This window comes from Mesitornis unicolor, unplaced genomic scaffold, assembly GCF_000695765.1.
Source record: "Mesitornis unicolor isolate BGI_N332 unplaced genomic scaffold, ASM69576v1 scaffold5714, whole genome shotgun sequence".
Taxonomy (NCBI): Eukaryota; Metazoa; Chordata; class Aves; order Mesitornithiformes; family Mesitornithidae; genus Mesitornis; species Mesitornis unicolor.
Genome location: NW_010180674.1, coordinates 23,300 through 32,361, shown reverse-complemented (window position 1 = coordinate 32,361; position 9,062 = coordinate 23,300). Strand labels below are relative to the sequence as shown.

The 9,062-nt window shown below is 56.3% G+C and overlaps 1 protein-coding gene across 1 annotated transcript in view; it reads left to right on the top strand.

Moving 5' to 3' along the window:
• Positions 1-8: 8 nt before the first annotated feature.
• The window catches only part of LOC104539576 (inverted formin-2-like), a gene marked incomplete at its 5' end in the record, with an annotated part of 10,664 nt that continues 1,610 nt past the window's right edge, over positions 9-9,062 (top strand). Inside the window, 14 exons of the mRNA XM_010183146.1 lie at positions 9-198; positions 1,445-1,590; positions 1,676-1,737; positions 2,295-2,397; positions 2,481-2,566; positions 3,144-3,244; positions 4,416-4,486; positions 4,591-4,698; positions 5,714-5,784; positions 6,332-6,452; positions 6,937-7,101; positions 7,879-7,981; positions 8,572-8,730; positions 8,803-9,040. Of these exons, the coding sequence (XP_010181448.1) occupies positions 9-198; positions 1,445-1,590; positions 1,676-1,737; positions 2,295-2,397; positions 2,481-2,566; positions 3,144-3,244; positions 4,416-4,486; positions 4,591-4,698; positions 5,714-5,784; positions 6,332-6,452; positions 6,937-7,101; positions 7,879-7,981; positions 8,572-8,730; positions 8,803-9,040 (1,724 nt within the window). The remainder of the gene's footprint in view (positions 199-1,444; positions 1,591-1,675; positions 1,738-2,294; positions 2,398-2,480; positions 2,567-3,143; positions 3,245-4,415; positions 4,487-4,590; positions 4,699-5,713; positions 5,785-6,331; positions 6,453-6,936; positions 7,102-7,878; positions 7,982-8,571; positions 8,731-8,802; positions 9,041-9,062) is intronic.

Below are 9,062 nucleotides of genomic sequence, written 5' to 3'. Positions count from 1 at the left end.
CCCCGTTGCCTGGCATGGGGGGTGTCCCCCCGCCCCCTCCACCATTGCCCGGCATGGCAGATCATGTGGAAGCCGTGGTGGCCCCCCAGTTCAGTTGCCCTCTCGGCCTGGCACGGCCTCCCCACAAGACGGTGAAGACGCCGACGCTGAGGATGAAGAAGCTGAACTGGCAGAAGCTGCCCTCCAATGTGGTGAGAGGTGGGTGCTGCTGGCGCGGGCACGGCTGACGTGGGGGGAGCAGGACAGAACCCTGCGCTACACAAAAACCCTGGGTTTGTCAACGTGGGTGACTCTGCTTGGGTACAGAACATCCCTGATTCCCATTACCTCGGACCTGCAGGGCTTAAACAGACAACAGTAGCGTGAAACCACTGATAGGATGTGATGTGATGAGATGAGATGAACTGAGATATGATATATGAGATATGATATGATATGAGATATGATATGAGATATGATATATGATATATGAGATATGATGAATAGAAATAGAAATAGAGTCCATTCCAGCTCAATCAGCAGTTTGAAATAGCTTTTTTAATAGCTAAAATCCTTTGGCATTAAAAGAAGGGGAAGGGATGGGCATGCTCCCTAACCCACCATGGCATGCCTTAGGCCTGGGTCCTCAGCAGGCTCTGAGCGGGGCTCCCCAAACTTTGTTCCCACTTCACCCAAAGTCGTGAGTCAGGGCCATGTCCCAGGCCAGGACATTGAAAGCACTGGAGAGCCGTCAGAATCGCTGACTTCTCTTGAGTTTTGGGTCACATTTCCCTCTCCTAAGGGATCCAGAGAGCAGCAGGAAATGTGAGAGGAGCCCGGACAGGCACTGTCAGCTTTGTCCTGGACAAGAAAGGCATCCGCTGCAGGGACGTTGGCATAGGTGCAGTCTAAGGCGTGTTTTCAGTCACAGGAGCAGTTAATTATTGGGATTGTTTCGGTAGAGACTCCTGCAGGAACATTTGGGTGATGGGGTATTTTTTAAATAAGGTGTTTAAGCGAGTGCAGTGGGAATTAACTCAAGCAGTGCTGTAGCCAGCATTGTACAAGGAGGCTCGACTATAAACTGACAAATGAAGGCCACAGTCAGGAGATGTTCAGATGGTGGCCAATTCCCCTGACAGGCAAGGGAGCAAAATGACATCAGCCATGGGGCTGGGATAGAAACGGCCAAGGTCCTCGCGCTGATGCTGTTTGCCCACCATGGGGAATGTGCATCCCCTCACCAACACTGCGTTTAATTACCCCTCAGAAGAGGGTTTAAGTACCCCTCAGATGCTCTGGATCCTGCCTGGGGGACTTGTTCCTCCTAAATAATCAGCATTTCTCCAGCACTAACATGTCTTTTACTCCATTCACCATCTGAGAGTTGTCCCTGCCAGCCCCTCGCTTGCCCCGGCACGGTCGGCTGCGCTGGTATCCATTCCGATCCCCCGTCTCGTTGCAGAAAGCCACTCGATGTGGGCCTCGGTGAGCAGCAGCAGCGAGGAAGCCATCGAGCCCAACTACAGCAGCATTGAGCAGCTCTTCTGCTTCCCGCAGCCCGCGCCCAAGGAGAGAGCGGCCGCCCCGGCCAGGGCCGAGCCCAAGGAGGTGAGGAGATCCCCTGGTTCCTGCGCACCGAGATCGCTGCCGACAGCGCGTCTAACAGCAGATATCTTCTTTTTCTTTGGCGAAGATCACATTTTTGGACTCCAAGAAAAGTCTCAATTTGAACATATTTTTGAAGCAGTTTAAATGGTAAGATATGGCCAGTTTTTGTGACGGTTGACAAAGCTTTGAGCAGCTTTTGCACAGTGTCTGGAGCCAGTTTAGCCAATCTGCTGTGCTATTCCTGAAACATCTGAACACATCCCAGTTTGTCCTATACTGTCTTTAAAACACGGGGTTTAGGGGTTTAATTTGCCTACAACATCGCTGTAAGCTGGAAGAGAAATCTCAGTGTTACAGATGAGGTTGTGGCACAGGCTCCTAGGGGGCTTGGGTTGTGAGACACCGCTGGGGGTTGAACTCCGGAGCCCAGTGGAGAAGTTAATTTAGTATTTTTTAAGGCAATCCGATGCTCAGAGGCAGTCGTCTGAGCTGCGGATGGCTCTGGCCTTGAGTTGTCTGACCAGGGCCAGAAACAAAACCTGGGGCATCGCAGGGGTGCAGGTCCCAGCCCCGAGTTATCCATGGGGTCATACCTTTCCTTTTGGGTTGTGGTGGTTCTCATAAGGGGCAGCACAGCGCGGCCACACGGATGCGCGTTTTGGCAGGGTTCTTGCGTGGCGCTGACTCTGCTCCTCCTCCCGCAGCCCCAACGAGGAGGTGGCCGCCATGGTCCAGCACGGCGACCGCACCAAGTTCGACGTGGAGATCCTGAAGCAGCTGCTGAAGCTGCTGCCCGAAAAGCACGAGGTCAGGAGGAGGAGCAGTACCCTTAGTTCACTGAGCTGGACCCACAGTGCAGTCCTCAGCCTCGATTCTTTGTTTCTCATCAGATAGAAAACCTGAAGGCCTTCAAAGAAGAGAAATCAAAGCTGGCGAATGCCGATCAGTTTTACCTTCTCCTCCTTCAGATCCCCAGGTAAGGGTGTTGGCCTTCCAGGAGCCCTTCAGACAGACACTGATGGGTATAGCCCACAGACCCCCTTCCACCTCAAAGCCATCCCTCAGTGAGGGGCTTCATCCCTTTCCCTGTTCCCTCAGTGAGGGGCTTCATCCCTTTCCCTGTTACCCTTAGTGAGGGGCTGGTGCTGCTCCAGCACCTCCTCTCCTCCAAAGCAGCTCAGGGTGGCCCATACCCCAGGTCAGAGCTGTCCAAGGAAGCCCCATAACCTCCTAAAGGGCAGTGCCAAGTGCAGTGCCAAGGAGGGGGCACCCCCACCTCTTACAATGGTCACTTCACTGCTGGTCACCGTGCATCAGCAGAAACTCCATCCCTGCAGATCCCCAAGGCAGCCCCTTCCCTGCCCCATGAGCACAGACACTGCTTTGATGGGGACGTGGTTGTCAGCCCTGCCGTGGCGGTGCCAGTCGTGCCACGGTGTTGGTGTTGCTGGTCGTGCCATGGTGTTTTCAGCTGTGCCATGGCACTGCCGGGCTTCCCGGTGATGCCGGCCGTGATCACGGTGCCTCTGAGCCTTGCCCCATCTCTGCCGTAGCTACCAGCTGCGCATCGAGTGCATGCTGCTGTGCGAGGAGACCGCCGTGGTGCTGGACATGATTCAGCCAAAAGCCGCAGCCATCCGCAGAGCCTGCGAAGGTAAACGACCTGGTCTGATTGCTGGATCTTATTTAGGGAGCTGTAAACCCCAACATCTGCCCTGGAGCTCTGCAGTGAGTGTACCCAGCACCCCCCTGCAGACCCCGGGGTGCAGCTCTGGGTATCTCCAAAGAGATGACCATCCTATATGATGGTGAAAGCCCTTGACAGGACCGCAGATCACTTTCCCTCGCCTCAGGCCCCTTTTCCTCTGTTTCCACCTCTCCCAATGGTGAGACCCTGGCCACTCATCAGCCCTTTCAGAGGAGCTGCATTTAGACAGCGCAGCCGGCCCCATTACCGCTCATTCACACAGCGTTATGGCTGCATTAAGACCTTCTCACTGCAATTTTCCCTGCTGCCAGAAAAGCACATCCCAAACTTCACCCAGAAAGTGGAGATGCTTTAGTTTTTCCCTGCCTACAAATGGAACCAGAAGATAAAGCTTCTTATCTGGGGCTATCAATTGCTGATGCTCCAATTTTGTGGGCCCATGGAGAGATTTCAGCTTCCTGAGGCAGAAACTGAGTCTCACTGCTGAGAGCAGCACGCTCTGCTTGGCTCTGTCCTAAATAACCGCTTCCCCCAACCCCTTCTGGGGTCTCTCCAGCTGGAATCACAGTTGCCTGCTGGGATCCACTGAAGCTCCCCCAAAAAGTGCCTCCCCAGCAGCCCCCTCATCCTTTTGGAGCTGTTCGTGCCCTGAATTGCTCCAGAACGCAGAGCAGAGCCCCCGCAGTGAGGGCAGGGATGGGCACTGAGCCCCCGTGCCCTGCGCTGTGCGGGACCGAGGACGGGGAGAGAACCATGGGGAACCCGGGGCAGCGCGGCCTCCGCACCGCGCAGGATTGGAGCCACGGCCCCGTTCTCCTGCCCACAGTGGGTGCACACAGGTCCTGCTTGGGGCACCGCCTGGGTGTCCAGCTCCAGGGGGTTTTCCATTGGTAATGAGAGACCAGATGTGAAGAAAGAGAGAAACACAAGTCAGCAGAAACTTCTACACCTCCTGGAATTGAATCAGTACAGAGTCAGGTTGGGTCATTGGGCTGCAAACCTGAAAAACCAGATTTGGTTTGGGGGAATTCAGAGTCCCAGCTTCAGTGCAGCTTAGGGATGCTCTGTGTAACAGAGCAGTGTAAACGTCTGTTTTAAAGTGCTTTCTGTGTCCCAGATCTCCTGAGCAGCCACCGCCTGCCACTGTTCTGCCAGCTGATCCTCAAAGTCGGGAACTTTCTGAACTACGTAAGGACCCTTTCTGCCCCATCCTCCTCCATTGCAGTGTGCACGACCTCCTGTAGGACTGGTTTTATGTGGGCACAGGGGTTACCTCTGCTTTCGTCCTGCAGGGCAGCCACACAGGGGACGCTGACGGGTTCAAGATCAGCACTTTACTGAAGCTAACGGAAACCAAAGCAAACCAGACCCGCATTACGCTGCTGCACCACATTCTGGAGGTACCGCTGCCAGTCCTGGGCAACAGGGAGGGGATTTTGTCACGGCTGAGCCATTTCTCCTGCTCTGCCTTCAGTCGGTCCCACACGAGCGCTCATGTCCTCCCGGGCAGCCGCAGCGTCAAATTTGGGAGCATTGAGTCACTTGGGCTGCGGGGGCTGCTCAGGTGCTCCTCATTTGCAGCCCTGTTCTGCTTTCCCCCAGCTTCTTCCCCACCATGGCTGGAGCTTCCTTCATCTTTGTGCAGCCTGCACCTCACGCGCTGCGAACCACAGCGCACGCAGCCGCCAAACCTCTGCCTTCCTTGGCCTCCCCCTTTTCCACCAGACCTGCTCAAGCTTCTCCTGCTCCCTCCCCAGGGCTTATTCCCTGTGATGCTGCTTTTTCCTTTTCCTCCGTGCTCTGCTCTGCCACCTTCACTCATTGCAGTCCCTCTGTTCCAGCTGTGCACGTCCAACCCCAGCTCTGCATCCCTCTGCTCCAGCTGTGCGTCCCTCTGCTCCAGCTGTGCATCCCTCCATTCCAGCTGTGCATCCCTCCATTCCAGCTGTGCGTCCCTCTGCTCCAGCTGTGCATCCCTCTGCTCCAGCTGTGCATCCCTCCATTCCAGCTGTGCGTCCCTCCATTCCAGCTGTGCACATCCATCCCCACATCACCTGGCAGCAGCTCAGCAGGCAGAGCCGTGGAGGTGAATTCAGGCCCGTGTGGTGCCCTCCTGGCACTGCAGGAGGTGTTGGACTGCTCCAAACCACAGCCCTGTCACCAGTGGAAGAGCTGAGAGTTGCTCAGGAGCGGCTCAGCTCCGCTTTGCGCTGTCAGTGTTTCTCAGCATCCATCTCCCCTGTGTTTTATAGCCTGGGAGCAATGCCCTCCCTTCCCAAATGTGCCATCCCCCTTTGCATGCAGCTGGACTGTGGGGGGCAAAGCAAACGGAGGGGGCAGCGGCAGGACCTCCCCAGGACCCCTGCCCGTCCCCCCAGCCCCTGCTTAGTACAAATAACGCTTCTCCCGCTGCAGGAGGTGGAGAGCAGCCACACAGACCTGCTGGAGCTGCCAAGGGACCTGGAACACGTCTCCAAAGCTGCGGGGTAAGTTGTGTGTCACTTCCTTCCTATTAGGAGCAAAAATAACTTCCATGCACATCAACAATGCACCAGAAATTAGGACAGGCGCAGCTGGCGCAGCACATGAACAAGGCGGCATCTTGTTTAGATTTAACTGAAGGATTTGGCTGATGAATGTTGAAACCCCTTTAATGCAAAATAGCTCTGCTACAGCTGGCAATTTGCAGAGCGTTCTGTTACTGACGCCTCCCAGGCCCTTCCAAAATCTGCACTGCCCTTGTGGTAGTGTTTCTGAAGCCCCCTCAGCCAGGGGAAGGGGAACGATGCTGAGCGCTGAGGGTGCAGAGCTTGTTTTGGGGCGTTCATCCACTCAGCGCACGCAGCTGTAGCAGACCTGGCCACTTTTTTGGGCGTGCTGAGGACGAAGGATGATTCTCATGCACTTGGGCTGCATGGAGAGGTCAGGGCTGAGGTCTCAGGGATGCGTGGGACAGCAATGCCACCGGCCCGGGCTGTCCTCGGTCAGCGCAGGACGCTGCAGCATCGGCTGACAGGCTCTGCATGGTTCCAGCATTAACCTCGACATCGTCCGTGCCGAGTCCAGCGCCAACTTGAAGAAGCTGCTGGAGCTTCAGCGAAAAGTCCTCTCATCGAACGAGGACGTGAAGCAGCAGTACGAGAAACCCATCCAGGTCAGTGACGGAGCTGCCCCGTCTCCCCAGCGCACATAGGCGGTGCACGGGCAGCTGAGGATGCTCATGGGGGTTGTAAATATTTCCACAAGAGGTGCTCCCTGGTTCGGGAACAGGCAGTGATGCCACTCAACCCATCCGTGTTTGTTCACCACCTCCACCCCGGATCTCGGTGCCTTTGGTGATGCCGTTTCTTAAGGTCCTGCTCTCTGCACTCCTGTGTGACTCCACTTTGGTGTTCACCCTCTGTGCATCACCAGAGTAAAGTGCTGTTCGTGGCATTAAGCTTTGCACTGAGCTGCCCATGCCTTGCCCAAGCCACCCCCATAAACATCTGCAAATCTTAATTTCTTCCCACTTTACAAGCCCTGCTGCAGCCAAAAGCCAGGGCCCAGAGCCCTGCTCCAAGCTCATCCTTTTCCCTTTGTGCACTTCACCCATTGCCCTCCAAATGCAGTTTCACGGTGTGTATCCATGATTTCAGGACAGCATTGATGCCTCCAGAAAGCTGGAGGAGGAGTTTGAGACCATCGAGAGGAAGAGAGAAGAACTTGCGAATTATCTCTGCGAGGACCCAAGCAAGCTGTCCTTGGAGGACGTATTCAGCACCATGAAGACCTTCAGAGACCTCTTCATCCGGGCCCTAAAGGTTGGTGTCTGCGCAGATGGTGCTGAGCATCCCCAGTGCTGGTGCATGGCTCCGCTCCAGTGGATCTGGGATGAGCACAGGGGTCCAGCCCGGGGTTGGTGCTGGTTTCCTCCTCCTGTCCCATATCCAAGGCAGGGTTGGTACTGATTTCCTCCTGTCCTGGATCAGCCCAGGTTTGGTGCTGGTTCCCTGCTCCTGTCCCATATCCAACCCAGGTTTGGTGCTGGTTCCCTGCTCCTGTCCCATATCCAGCCTGGGTTTGGTGCTGGTTTCCTCCTGTCAGCACTGTCACGATTCCACCCAGAGATGGGGTCTGGTCCCTGCTCCCCTGCATCCTCTGCAGCACCGGTGCTCCTGGCCTGGCCCAGACCCCGGTGATTTGGGGTTTCGGTGCAGCTTCAGCTGCAGATTCAGAGATGCTTTGGCATCAGGTGTGCAAGTTTTGGAGGAAGGGGCTCATAAAACTTAGCCCTTTGCTCCATCTTGAGCAAACGGGCCCAGGAGGGAGATGTAAAGTAGAAAACCCACCAGCTGGGGGGAAATTCAACCTCCCGTGCCTTCCACTTCTGCCCCAGCGAGGGTCAGGCTGCACCCTGCAGGTGGCTGTGGGGGCAGATCACCGGGACGTGGCAGGGCCCTGGCCCAGGGTGCATCCATCGCCCTCTGGGCTTGGCAGCCCCTGCTCCCCAGCCCTGTTTGATGTCCTCACCCCCTGCAGTCCCTCCTCACTGCTCCCACAGACACCTCCAGCCCCTCACACCCCGTTGCTCCCCACAGGAGAACAAGGACAGGAAGGAGCAGGCTGCCAAGGCGGAGAAGAGGAAGAAGCAGTTGGAGGAGGAGGAGGGCAAGAGGCAGAAGGGGGAAAATGGGAAAGTCAGTGAGTATCCAAAATGGCTTCGGAAAGGAGGGACGGGCTTGTGATCCCAAACTGGCCAGAGAGCTGACGGGATCCCTCGGCAATGGGGATTTGTTCTGTGGGTCTCCAGGCTGGCTGAAGGCATTTTGGTGTCTGACAGCCATAGCTGGGGATTGGCTTTTCCCAGTTGCAGCTGGGCAGAAAAGTTAATTTTAGGTTTGCTGACTGAATGGCAGAGAAGGAGAAAAGCAAATTGAAACATTTCTGTTCACTTTTCCAGTTTCTAAATACAACTTTTGAATCCCAAATATAAGAAACATTTTACTTCTCCCCCACTGAAATCCCCATGTACTCTTGAATAGATTCTCTCTTTACCAGAGGCACCCCAAAAATCTTGCAGGTATCCTAAATCTGCCTTCCTCTGGGTGAAAGCAAAAGACACAGGAGGTGTCTCAAGGCCTGGGTACCACTGGGGTCAGCCACTGGTGCCCCCCATAGCCCCCAGGCTCTCGCTGGCCCCTTTGGCCACAGCCAGGAGCTGCTGTGGGGCTGTGGGCTGCCCCCAGCGCCCGCCCCATGGCCAGGTCTAACGCCCGTTCTCTCCGTCCCAGTCAAGAAGGGGGTGGTGAAGCAGGAGGAAGTGTGCGTCATCGACGCGCTGCTGGCCGACATCAGGAAAGGGTTCGTGCTGAGGAAGACCAAGAACAGGCACGAGGCGGACGCGCTGCCCAAAACGCGGCCTGCGGAGAGCCCGGAGGAGAGCCAGCCCGGTAAGGACACGGACCCGGCCCCCGGCTGCTCCGGGTGCATCTCTGTGGCTGATTGCCTGTTTTCTGTTAAAGGAAAGAGCATTACAGATGCACAGGCAGCAGGAGAGCAGGTTGATGGGCAGACCAAGCCAAACCACGGTGGGCATCCCTCAGAAAGCACCTCCCACTCAGCCGCTGCCCCGATGGAGATGGGTGGAGATGGTACGGATGCCTCAGCCCCACACCAGGCGTTGTCTACGAACAACACCGGGGGAAAGCTGCCACCGGCACCGCAGCCAGAGACCCCCTCAGGGGCAGCTGACGGGGCCGGGCCAGCCGTGCCGAGGGCCGGG